Source organism: Lagopus muta, chromosome 15, assembly GCF_023343835.1.
Source record: "Lagopus muta isolate bLagMut1 chromosome 15, bLagMut1 primary, whole genome shotgun sequence".
In the NCBI taxonomy this organism is placed as follows: Eukaryota; Metazoa; Chordata; class Aves; order Galliformes; family Phasianidae; genus Lagopus; species Lagopus muta.
This window is the reverse complement of record NC_064447.1, coordinates 5,928,597-5,942,224: the sequence shown is the minus strand read 5'-3', so window position 1 is coordinate 5,942,224 and position 13,628 is coordinate 5,928,597. Positions and strand designations below refer to the sequence as shown.

Genomic DNA, 13,628 nt, shown 5'->3' with positions numbered 1-13,628 from the left:
TGTGTCCTCCCCACTCCCCTGACTCTTAAGGGATGTTTAAAAGAAGTAATAATTTATTTAGTGCAAAATTTAGGCGGGTTTTGAGCAAATACGCCGTTTGTTTTTCTTGTTGCCTCTGCATTCTGCTAGATTTTTTTGTGTTACACATCTTAAATATTTTGGTTATAGATCTAGGGTAGTAATACTAAACATACTTATGTTTCTTCTTTTTTTCTTTTAAATATTGCTTATGACTTTCTGTAGGCCTTTGATTGAGTTTTCTGCTGGCAAGTGACTGCCTTTCAAAATGGCTTCCTCTGCATATATGCACGCTTTTATTGCCTTCATCTGTGAAACAGCCATGCCCAGTTTTACCTAAGTCTTGCTTGGTAATGCTTCTTAAAAATGATCCCTGAAAGATACCTTTCTTTTCCTTTCCTTATCGATTTTCTGTTTCCCTCTGTTTTGCTATGTTAGCTGTATATCTTAAAGAATCAGATCGTTCCATTCGTACATTGTAGGTAGATAAGCTGAAAGACCTGAATTTTTCCACACTTTCCTTTATTCCTGCTGTGTTTCAGGTACACAAATAGTATATTTGGAACCTCAAATGATAAATAAATATTTCTGATAATTTTAAAGTAAATTTAGTAGCTCTGTCAGATATGCTTCAATACCTTCCTCTGTTTTAGCAAGGACTTCATTTCCACCTCACCGTTTATTTTTGGAAAGAAAAATAAAGAGTGTGTAGGGAAAACTGGTTAAGCCACAATTTCAGTCAATTCATTATATAAAAAAAAATAAAACAGTTCTTGTAAGTTTCATTCTAAATTCTCTGTCATCATTTCTGTTGTATTTGGAGATCATTTTGCATTTCAGTATCTTTATTATCCATGTTGGGATGCAAAGATACAAAGGTAACAGGACAAGACATTCTGCAGCTTGTTTTCTCCTGCTCTCAGTATTTTTTAACCGCATCCCTTAAAATAGAAATGCAAAACTATGTGTCCTACTTTCCCCTTACTGAAATAGATGCCTTTTGTTAATTTTAGATACAGAAGGGCAGGATATGTAATTAATGATATCAAAGAACCCATACGATATTCAACAGGATCCTAACATCAAGGACAAAAGAAGTCTGACAACAGCTGTCCCTAATGATTTGGTTTGTAAAATGTTTTCTTTTATTTCAGGAAGTTGGATGCTTTCATCTATGATGCAGCAGTGCTGAATTACAAGGCTGGAAGAGATGAAGGCTGCAAACTTGTCACAATAGGCAGTGGATACATCTTTGCCACTACAGGCTATGGAATAGCACTTCAGAAAGGGTCACCGTGGAAGAGACAAATCGATCTCGCCCTTCTTCAATTTGTTGGAGATGGTAGGGACCAATCTTTATTCTTTGCTTTCCTTTTTCTGCATATGCGATGTTAATTCAGTTTTAATAGCTCTGAGAATTTTACTGATCTTCTCTTACAGTCTTTATGGAAAAAAACACAGTGTAAACAAATGGGTAAAATATTTCTCCATGTTCTTAGACAGAATTCTCTTCTACTCTGTTTTTTAATTCACCTCACTGCCTAGGACACTTGCATCTATTTTCAGAAAGAGTTTCCATATGCATCACAAAATAATGTTGGCCTCAATGTTAAAAAGCATTTCTAAATTTTCTTTTCTTTTTTGCCTGTGAGAAATTCCTGAGGATTTTTTACCTTGTAGACAAGTTGTCTTTCAGCATGGCCAAGTTAGCTCTTCTATACCTGTCTTGTAGGTAGAGGAATTAATATGATTATTCTCATTGAAGAGTTCTTTGAGCTCTTCCTTATGGCAAGAAGAGAGAAAGACTGACTGAAACTGCGACTGACTTTAACTTGTCTTAAAATCCTTAGACTATAACTGTCTAAAAGCCTCGCTCAGATCAGTGTGGTACATGTTATGTTATGATTCTGAGTCTTTTACATAGATACATATGTTCACTTTACATTTCTTTGACAGTGAAATAGAGGGTTTCATAGGAAAAGAACTCTTAAAACATGTCATAGCAGTTTAAATTGTCAAGTGCAGGACCTCAGCTTTGTGGCCTCCTGTTCAATTAAAAACAACAAAAATCCTTTAGACAGTAATTTTCAAACTGGAGACAGTGAGTGTGTTAGTCTTCGAGCACATGGATTTTATTTCTATTATAATACTAAATCTCTGAAAGAGGCGTAGTCATCATTACTGATGGATTTGGTCTGGTTTCTAAGGAGAAATACTAGTGTCACCATTATTGATCTGCTGAATTTAGAGAGGCTTAGGGAATAAACATTGCTTGCTTCTGCTAAGAAATGAATATATCACCCACACTGACTAGGTTTCAAGCAATTAAGTATTCTTTTATGTAGTAGGAATTAACTGGCTAAAGTTTTTGCTTTCTTATTTCTGAGTATTTTGTGAATATCATATTTTTTCTACTTATGTAATAGTATTAAGAAGTGTTAGATGCTGTAATTCTGACCCTTTGTAATAGGAAGACAGAATCAGAGAATTGAAAATATTTGTCCCAAAATAAAAGGGAAAAAGCTGTCACAGCCTGAAAGAGGATCTGAGGTCTTTGTCAGTTATGGGCAAACCCCTCTAGATGTGCCAGAGCATCACTGTGACTATCATTCTTTCCACCTTGCATTTTCTTCCTGCTTACTCTCATTTTTGATAACTTCCTCATCCAGCAAAAAGAAATGAAATGCCAGGGAAAGAAAATAAACAAAATAGAAATTATTTGAAGCTGTTCCATTATTACAAAAAAAAGAAGAAAAAAAATCCTAAAAATAGCACAGGTAATGCATTTATACATGTCACTTTGTCTCCTGGTATCAGGGAGAAAACAAAATGGGTGGGAAAGAAGAGGGAAAAAACCTTATAATTGTACTTATGCTTTGCCTTTGAACTTACATAGCATATGAATGTTTATCTCCCTAAATCATTTTTAGTAGCTGAAAATAAAACAATTGGGTTGTCTACAAAACTTGATATTAGAGCTTCCACAGAAATAATGTACAGAATAGCATTTGATACATATAGCCTGTCATGAATGAAAGTTTGTCATGAAAGTACTGCTCCCACGTTCATCAATGTTTAGATTACTTCAGAAGATGAGCAAAAGTTTTGTATGCAGCCACAGAGATTATGAAAGGGCATTATTTGATGATACTTTTCAATACGTTTAGACAGAATTCTGAACAGCCCATGAATGCTAATGTGATCACTTTCTCTTTTAACAAATGTCTAACCTCATTTGGAAAATTGTTTGGGCAGTATATAAGAGGACAGCGGTTGGTCGTATATGATGGGAAGGAATAGGTGTGTTTCTTTTAGTCCTGTAATTGTTTGCTGCCTCGTCTCACTTTATTGCATCATAGATCCGGATGATAATTTTCAGGATTATATATATATATGTGAATACAAAGAATAATGTTGAGATTGAAATTTCTTCTACTGCTTTGTAAAGTATGTTGTGAGCTGAAACAAAACACCAGGAAATTAAACGTAAAGAACTATTGCCTAGAACTCTCATGACCTGATATTTGTAAGCAAGGTCTAATTTCTGTAGTTTGATGAATAATCTTTTTTTGCCATGAACTTATGTAAGTCTGTTTTGATGAATCAGAAGGGATGAATCCAGAGTTCAGGCCAACATCATTTTGCTGTATCACTAAAAATCTCTTTGAAGTTTTCCAGACTAAAAGCAAACATGTCTGAGTGGAAAGTTTCATCTTAGGATGAAACTCTTGGGAAATCCACACTGAAGTCTGAATGAGGTTGGTTAAGTAAATAAGCATACAAAATGAAAATAGAAAGACTTCTTTCGCATGTGTTGTCTCTGCTGATTTTATTATGCCTATGAAACAACAAAGTGACTGGCAGTATTGAATCATTATTTGGTATATGTAACAGAATATTCATCTCTACGGAATAGTTTCAATGAATGACTGTAAATCTAATGAGTTTCCTAAATGTAAGAAAAATCCTAATTAATAGAAAAGATGCCATTTATTGATATGATTGCTACGTTAAGGAGTGAAAGAGAGAACCTTTTGGATGATACTTGCTAGATATTTGGATAAGACCATGTAATTTCTTTAAAAGATTTGTTTAAAAGGTTACAGTGATTTAAAAAATGATTTCATTCCTTTTTTATATTTGCCTCATTCTGAGATCTTGAAATGTATTTTTTAGAATCTTCTGTGTCCTATGTAGGTCTTTCCACTGTGATTTTTTTTGTGATTTTTTGTTGTTGTTGTTGTTGTTGCCTCTTCCATGATGGATATTATCGTATCCAATTCATATACACATTCAGGTGAAATTTTTTTGCATGGTTGATAGGAACCTTTTTGCTCTCCCTCACTGATGTAAAACATCAAACTCAAGTCTTACTGACCTTTAGTAAACTTTCCATCCCACAAGACAGTGTTTTTTCTGCATTGAAGTTAATAGCTTTGAAGTGTCATTTGTATTTTGTTGCCACTGGTGAAAATTAAGGTAAATACAAAGAAACATAGATTTGTGTTAGAAATAGCTTTAACCTTAGACTGAGTGACTTATTTGTATCTACGTGAGTTGAGTTCTGATCCTAAAGACAGTTTTGCTGAGTGGGCAGATTAATACTGCCAAATGACAATTGCAGTGGTAAAGTGGGAAGGAATCAGGCTACAGGATGCCACATTTATTATTCTAATCAAGAGAAAAAGAGAGATGGGGAAGGAACATGGGAAGGAGTTGCTCACAAACTTGAAGAACAGAGAATACCTGCAAACACAGTTATCCCCAGAATTGTTTGCTCACTTGGTCTGTGCAAGTTCATATACATTGCCCACTTCGTTGGAAGTTGAGATAAGTATGCATTTGTTATTAATAATGTTAATTACTTGGGATCACTGAGCCCTTTTAATATACTGAGTTAGGATTTTCTTGTACAATGGATACAGGTGAAGCAAACTACTCAGTGAATTTCCGGTTTTGTAGTTCTGACTACCTGTAAATCACATCTCATTATCTGAGCAGAATTGCAGTTGGCAATTAGAATCTGTGATTTCATTTGAAATAGTGGATCATCAAGGTAATTCTCTAAAGTACGGGTTGTGCTTTTTTATTTACTCAAGTTTTGCTTGCTATAGCCACAAGAGGAAACTTTCATTTTTTTACTGAGAAATAAAAATGTTTGTACTGACACACAGAGGACTATTTCTCAGTCTTCTGCTGAGAAATAGAAGCACCCAAAAATTCCAAAACAACAAAATGATACAGCTGCTGAGAAACAGCACCATCATTTTGTTTGGATCTTTCGCCCACAACGACAGCGATGTGTCAGAACAGAGATGTTGAATACTGAAGAGTTGCATGATACGTGCTTTGATTTCTCTTATAAACCTCTGTAAGGAGCAGCTGGGAAGTCTGACATGCCCAATATCTCGCACATTACCCCCAGAAGCTGTCAACTGCTTTTTTAGTGTGTTAGCTTGCAGTTTGATAAGTTCCATATATGCTCAAACACACAGGCTGAGTAATTCAACAAGTCTATAGCTGCTGAACTGCTGCATGGCACACATGTTCCTCCAGCCTTCAACATTACAAACTTTCAGCCAGCTGCTCTAGCTTGGGCTGCACGGTGTGATGTAAAGCAGAGCTATACTTCGAAATGTATATTGCAGAGTGCCTTGCAAGATGTTGCTTCTGAAATCTTCTGTAGTGTCATGTATTTGTGGTTTGGAGCAGAATCACTTTTATTTCTCTGTCTTTGGTGTTTTTGAGTAAATGAGACTATTGCACTGCAAAAGACAAAGTTGCTTTGGGATTAAGAGAGTAAAAGGGCTTCAGGGGGTGGATAGGATTGAGTGAAAGATAGCAGGGAACCTTTAGCTGTTTGGATAAAAGACACGTGCATGCAGAAATAGCTGGAAATGGAGACAGAAAAATGCTGCGTAAAGAGGGCAAGTATGGAGAGGAGTGGGAGAATATCATCCAGCTGACAAGATGGAGCTCCCAGTGCATGTGAGGGATTTGTAACCTGTTTGCTACCTGCAGGCCATGAGCTCAGTTCAACCAGAGATCTGGGAAGAGATCCCCAGGAAAAGAGGGACAGATTGTATAGCTGTATTAAGCCCGACCCACAAAGCAGTGGCCTTTAGAGCAATTAGAGACACAAAGATGTAAAGAAGAAAACTGGTTTTGGTTTGAATTTCTTCAGAGACTCTGTTATCCCCTTCCTAATACCTTTAAATTCTGGTTAATCTTTATGTGCTTTTTTCAATAGCTTAATGTGCTAAGAATCATTTTCTTGGGTGGATAATTGCTTCCCACACCTTAGTGGCAATAGGCAACTGTGGAAATAAGATTTGCCCCCTTACATCTGGAAGAGGAAAATGCCTTGCTACCTTTCTTCACGTTTTAGCATAAGCCTTCCAAATCCCAGTAATAAGGAAGTGTAGCAGAATGACTCATGCTGGCCGTTAAAAACCAAGAAGGAAATACGTATGTGATTATATGGACATATTTTCAGTGCGTGCTGCCTAGGCAGAATACACCCACAATCCCAGTGATTTTCTGTTTATATATTTAGTGTCCTCCTTAAGCAGTGGGTGGAACAAATGTGACTGGAGAGTGTGAGTGTATAAGAGGAGGCTGTTTGTGCAGTTGAACAGGAGTGAGAGGGATTGTAATATTGAAAGTCGTGCTTAACGGTTTTGTTAATTCATCTGTCACTAATAGGGGCATGCAGAGCACAGTCATTAGCTCACCATAAGTTTATCGCTATCAGTCGTCTGTGTTCCTCTTACTACATTTACAAGGGGAAATAACTCAGAAAATTCCCATGGTAAGAGATTGTTTTGGGGGTTCCAGGCTAAATTCAAGAGGTCATAGTGCTTTTATATAATATCTTACATGCAGTGCACTGTATGGTTCACATAACTAGGTCAGATTGAAACTGATGAGCTTATCGAACCAAACACACATCAACCCATTTGGCTTCTGACTCCTCTGTTCAGGGTAAAGAGCCTCTTACACTGGGGTCTGGAGATGATGGAGTGCTGCCTTCCTCCTCTGGTGCTGGTGGGAGCTAACACCAGAGTGTCTGTTTCCAAATTGAAAACTGTCCCATTTGTCCAGCATGAACTGCAGATGATTCTGCGAGCATAGCCACAGACTTTTGAACATTATGCCCTACATTTGCCCAATGTGAACATGTGTGTTTAACCCCTTTATTCAAGATCTCCCATTCGTATATGTTGATTTTCTTTATTCTTTCAATGCTTGCTCCTCGGGCTGAGGAGGAAAAACTCAGGTTAGAACTATGTGCAAGTTAGCACCCATCAGAGTATCAGTAGCAGCCTGTGGCTTTGCATGCTGTCACATACATTGTGACCTGTGCCACAGTGACCTCCTCCTGCACTGCACCTTGTGCAGCCTGGGGTGTGCTGAAACCAGAGGGCTGCTGTAAATCACCAATGGAACAAAGCAAAATTCCATCTTTTTTTTGCAATCCAGAAGGGATATGAAATAGATTTCTTCTCTCTTTGTGTAAAATAATTAAATAGATTAAAATTAAGGTAAGGACTTGATGAAAAATTCCCCCAGAGTAGCTAAGCAAGTAGCTGAGGCAGCCTTTGAATCATCAGTGATTATCTCCAGCATCCCAGGGAGGATGAGTAGAAGCCTATGGGGTTAAAGCAGAGCAAAAGAACACCTGACTCCCGAGGAAAAAATTAATAGTTCAGTGAGCTATATAGACTTCAATGCATATGAAAAATTAAAACACAATTTTTAACATTTCGATCATTTGAGCATAAAAAGAGAATCAGGATAAAACAGTAGATTTTTCACTTATAAGTGCTGTAAAACTATTGTACGTTGCTTATCTGATAGACAGGTTTTTGCAGAGAAGGTAGCAAAGTGAAATAACCAAATTGGGTTTTTTCACAAGGAGCATTCCTGTTTTCTTTTCCACTTAGTCAGGGCTTTGACTGTCATCACTGTTTGTAAATAGCTGCTTATTCTTCCCTCCCATAACTTTGATTTAACAGCTTCTTAACAGGCTTTTCTCATGTGTAGAGTCAATTCCGAAGTCATATCTCTGTAGTTATTATTTCCTCCATTTCCCTCCATCAAACACCCTGTCCAAACTTCTGCTAGTGCCTGCTCCCCGCCGGGAGCTGCTGAATGCAGCACAGCTTCTAAAAGCATGCAGTGCCTGGGACTTGTGTGTGATATTTTGGACTGCCACTGAGTCTGTGGTTAGTCTGGCTGTGTTCCTAAGTCACACTGAAATCCAGCCCAGGTTTGGCTTGCTTCCCAAGAGTGAAAATCAAAGAAAGGAAACCATGCTACAATTTTGGGGTGATTCTACCAGGCTGAAGCTCTCTCCACAGCTGCGCTAGCTGAGGTGGTGCTTTTTGGTGCTGCTCAGCAGTTCTGGAGAGGAGGGGAAAGCTCTGTGTCTGTGGGCATACAGATGGGGGCACTACCAGGGCTGCAGTACTTCTGGTGTCTGCTATTTATTGAACTATGGAAGAACAGAATTGGTTTTGGCATCAGGAGGATACAGGGTTAGATTCTGCACTCTGTCCCTTTTCTCCATGCTTGGATCCTCAGGAAGAAGGGGGAGAGGATGCTCGGGTTTCAGAGGTCCTGTTTCCTTCACTGAAGTGGAGCAGCAAGTTAATTTTGTAACTTACTTTTTAAGTAAGCAGCAAAGAAGGTTATCATCATTTTTTGTTCTCTTTTTGGTTGTAATTATAAAGCTTTATGCTTGTTTATTTCTGGTAAGTTTTTAACTAGGGAGCTATTGAGTGATAATGAAGCATTTTTTCTTTTAACCAAGTAGGAAGAACACATCAGACAAATGTTGAAAAGCTGTTCTTTCCCCTAAAAAAACAAACAAAAAAAAGTTACTTCCAAACTACTTTTCTGTAAGTGAATGTGGAGAATGATGGCTTATGTAGGCTTGGGTTTGTGGGGCCAAACCAAAAATCATAAAACCATGACAGGGGCTTTTTGTTTGTTTGTTTGCTTTTGATAAATAATGTGATTATCAGTACGTGTGCTTCTTCCTGGTTGCAGGATGTGGGGGATGAAACACTCAGAAAAGAAAATAGCATCAGTGAAACATTCCATAAGGCAAACAGCTTTAAGCATGTTGGGCCATCATTTGGGAAGGTGCTGGCTCTGTTTTGGGAAGGTGTTTGATGAACAAACTGAGAACCAAGAAATGAAGGCAGGGCCTTGCAAGAGGTTGGGCTAGGAATGGAGATTCTGCAGCCCCAACAAGCACCTCTGAGAGCTGACACTTCTCTAGGGAAAGGGGCAGTGACAAGAGCTGCAGAATGGGAGCATGTTTTTCAGCTCAGGATAGCAGAAGGGTCAGATATTTCCCAGAGCATGCAAAAAAGGCTAAAGGCTGTGATGAGGAAAAGTGTAATTCTACCCTTTGATCTGTATCTTGTCTGTGTCTGGATAATGTTTTTCTTGTCAGATAAGCTAGAAGTGTTGAACTAAATGTAGACAGAAAAGCACTTCTGGGAAGTTCAGAGTCAGCACAGCCAAACAACTGTGTAAACAGAGCTAAAGCAAAGCACACCACATAGAAACCAACCCAAGAGAAATTTACAGGGAACTTTTTATTGTTTGCAAAAACTTTGTAAATAGTCTTAAACTACCACTGAGAGCTAGAATTCTGCAGTTTGTTTGAGAGGGCCATACTGCATTGTAAGTGAATAGTGCAGCCCCTCAGCACCACTGAGATTAAAAAAAAATAATGTAATAATTGCTTAAACTGAGTCTTACATTGTAAATGAGGCAGGCCTTATATAAATATGATTATGTAAATTAAAATATTGATACATATCTTACTGTAGGCACCAGTTATCTATGAATTTTGCAGGTGAGCTGTACTGTGACCATGTTAAACAGAAGCTAACACTAGTTTTTTATTTTATTTTATTTTATTTTATTTTATTTTATTTTATCAAATATATTGGAACCATTCATTTTGTAATCTTGTGCCATAATGCTACGTTATATGGCATTGTTATATATACGTCTTATATAGCACTATTATATCATCCTATTCCATCATATAGTGCTAACATGCTATAATCTACATAGTAGTGTCATGATGTACTTTGCTACTGAAATCTGGAACAATTCTATCAATATCTTGGATATAAAACAAAAAATGGACAAGAGGGGCAACAAAAAGATCAGGCTTTTTTTTTTTTTCTCTCCTAGTTTTGTAGATCAGCTGGGCAAAAGAGTTATTACAGCTAAAGGAGTAACTTTTGTGTGTCTGTGTCATACATACATGTGTGTACGTGTATGTACATACACACTGGAAATGATTCATACACTAGAATGCCAGGCTAATCTGTCTATTCCTAGATAATATCATTTAATAAATATGACAGTCCAATGATTCACAGCGCTTTATGATCTATAAAATTGTACTGCATTACTTTTAGCTACTAATTAACAATCATTTCTGTCACTATCAGATATAATGAAAGGGCTGTTACAACAGCAGGATCTGTGAGACCTTGGGATGCTTTGTTCTTCATAGCTTAGCAGGGTGCTGCTACTTGTCTCAACTCAAACAAGCCCAGTTTGTTTCCGTAGTGATGTTTTTGGAAAGGTTAGTGGATTATCAATAGTCACTTCAGATGTACAAGCCAAAGGGAAGGAACACATGGGAAACTAATGAAAAAGAGGTTTAAAGTCTTCTCTGAATTTTGTAAAAGGGCACAGCAGTCAACTCAAATTGATGTTTGACAATCCTGGGAGGTGTGCATTTTCTTGTGGGAAATAACGAGGGCTGATTGTCAGAGCTTCAGCTACTAACGCCCAAACCAGAAATATCACTGTCTTTGGACTCAAATTTTTTTGTGTTCCGTAGCCTGTGAGTTTTATTCATAGACCCTGGGGAGGGCTTGAAAGATGGACGAGGCAAGTAGTCCAATGAGGTTTAGCACGTGTGCATATATACCAAACAAATCCAAATGTTCCAAGACGTAGAAGTGCACAACGACCCCCAGATAGCTGTGTACTGATTGTGCAATATCCATATGGTTACAATTAATAATTTATTGCGCTTATTTCCTGGATTAGAACCCTTTTAAATATTCATGAAATTGACTTTCTTCTTAGGGGATGTGCTGAGGTGTTTTGAAGATTGAGCACTGTAATTTGGGAGAAGTCACACGGCCTTTTTCAGGTGTAGAGGTTCAATTCATGCTTCAAACACAAAACTAAACTCAGAATTAACTCAAAACTGAAAAATCTCTTGCAAATTTGTGAAATGCCTTTTCTAAAATGCCCCAGTGCTTGTCTTTTCTGCTTCAGTATTTCCTTCACATTCCCTGAGAATCCATTTCTCCATTGCATCTTGCTTTCCACTTCCAACTCACATATCCAAATTATCTGTGGGCTGCAGCTTTCCTATTGCCCAGGCACTCTATCCTTTTAAAATTTTCTTGCACAGCAAGTCATTGATCTTTTCGTCTGGCTTGAAGGTAGCTGAAAAGTCAGTATAGCTTTTAGCCATTTTTTCCTGATCTTTACTACAATGCTCTCTGGATTACAATACAGAAGATGCATTTCCTAATTCCTCAGTAAGGATTAGGCATCAGAAGCATGTGAATTCATCCCCCAAATTGAAGCCATGCCCTGAACTGTTTTGGCCCTCTCTATTATCTAGACAGAAATTTATGCCTATTATTAAAAATAATAGATTTACTCAGCTGACTATATTCCCAAGAGAGTAAAAAGACATATGTATGCATTTGCAATGCTACAGTAAGTAGAACAGCAATAGTGTGTAAAAATATCATATGATACAATATAGAAAAACAGTCTTTGCAGTAACAAATGTGATTTCTCGCATATCTCTGTCCATGTTGGCAGCTGCTGCTGAATGATAGCGTCCTTCATCGAAGGCCAAATCTCTTGTGGGAAATACAGATGCTAAGACTAACAGGGAGTTGATCTGCTTGTTTAGTTTTAAGTAAAGTAAATGGTTTAATTACAATAAGATGCTGTATAGCCAGAACCAGAAAACAAGACTGCTCTGTGATGTTTATTTTCCTGCTGCTGCTCAGAAGGCAACAACAAAAGGCCAAAGGAGACTGCAGTGGGAGAGTGGTGAGGTGGGGAGCAGAGAAAGGTGTGCAGGACTCAGCCCGAGCGAAGCTGGAAGGGAGCATGGGGCAGGGAGAGTGTTTGCAGACCCTGCATCACCCAGCTTTCTGGCTGGAAGCAGGGAAAACAGAAAGCATGAAGAAGGACTGTATTTGAGAGAGACAAAAATAAAGAAATGTAAATAGGAAAAGACATACTGCATGCATTTAAGCATTCATGTCAGCATGTTGTTTTCTACAAAAGCAGGCAGTTTATGAAACCCAGTAGAATTTTTTTAGAATGACACTTGTATTTCCTCGCTCCCTGTATGTACGGGCTGGGTTACAATCTCCTGCTTCACATTCCCAGTTTTACATCACTGTGATTTGTAAATATTGTGCTTTGTGTAATTTTCCATCCAGTGTTGGTGATTGCCACTGCTTTGCCATGAAGCTATTTGGTGGAAAACCCACAAAGTTTTGACAAATTGCATCTTCTCTTTCTCAAATCGATCTTTAAAAGTATCTTGTAGATAAGGAAGTGACTGAAGACATAATCTCTGGATCAGTTTAGGTATTAGTGAAATGCAGCCAGCTACAAGAGGAAATGTGATTGATAACTGCAGTAGCGATGGCCCAGTGAGGCATCCAGAGCAGCCCAATGCTGAACCTTGCTGTTATCACTTATGCTGATTTTCATAATTTGTCATTTAATCTTTTTTGATTGGATTTTCTGTGTTTTAACACCCAAGACCATCTGACTAAGTTAGGAGACTGGTGTGCAAAAATACATTAAGGGATGCATGAATGAAAAGTATATGCACACGTAGGCACGTGGAATGTAAGGTCTTTAAGAAGGTTCACAAATGAGGCTTCACAAATGAGGCATTAAAAGGTGCTGTGTTTTTCAGTTTGCAAAGACTTTCTAGTGTTGTGACAATTAATTTTTTGCATTCTAACAGTTTTGACTCCTTGCTCTCCCTAGGTGAAATGGAAGAGTTAGAAACCCTGTGGCTGACTGGTATTTGCCACAATGAGAAGAACGAAGTCATGAGCAGCCAGCTGGATATTGACAACATGGCAGGAGTCTTTTACATGCTTGCAGCAGCCATGGCGCTCAGTTTAATTACCTTTGTCTGGGAGCACTTATTTTACTGGAAGCTTAGATTCTGCTTCACTGGAATCTGCTCTGATAGACCAGGATTATTGTTCTCAATCAGCAGGGTTAGTATTCTTTGCATTTCACCCCTTCAGGCAATTGACAGTATGAGCACTGCCTCCCTAATACACTTTTCTTTGTATTTCCACCTGGACATTTGAAATACTTGTTTACAACACTGACAAAGTGATCAATGACCTTATTATGTTCTGGCACTCCTGGGGAAGTCTTTTCTCCAATGGATTATTCTATCAGATTAATTATCATGTCAGGATAATTGTTAATCAAATGCTAGAAATGTAATATATTTAAGGGAGATTTTGATGTGGGAAAGGCAGAGCTGCTTATAT

General features: G+C 37.9%; 1 protein-coding gene across 5 annotated transcripts in view; it reads left to right on the top strand.

Annotated features, from left to right (window-relative positions):
* Nucleotides 1–13,628, top strand: part of GRIN2A (glutamate ionotropic receptor NMDA type subunit 2A) — a 161,538-nt gene that overhangs the window by 134,384 nt on the left and 13,526 nt on the right. For all 5 annotated transcript variants that reach the window (XM_048961714.1, XM_048961716.1, XM_048961715.1 and 2 more), the window contains 2 exons: nt 1,173–1,360; nt 13,105–13,343. In XM_048961714.1, coding sequence (XP_048817671.1) covers nt 1,173–1,360; nt 13,105–13,343 — 427 coding nt within the window. The remainder of the gene's footprint in view (nt 1–1,172; nt 1,361–13,104; nt 13,344–13,628) is intronic.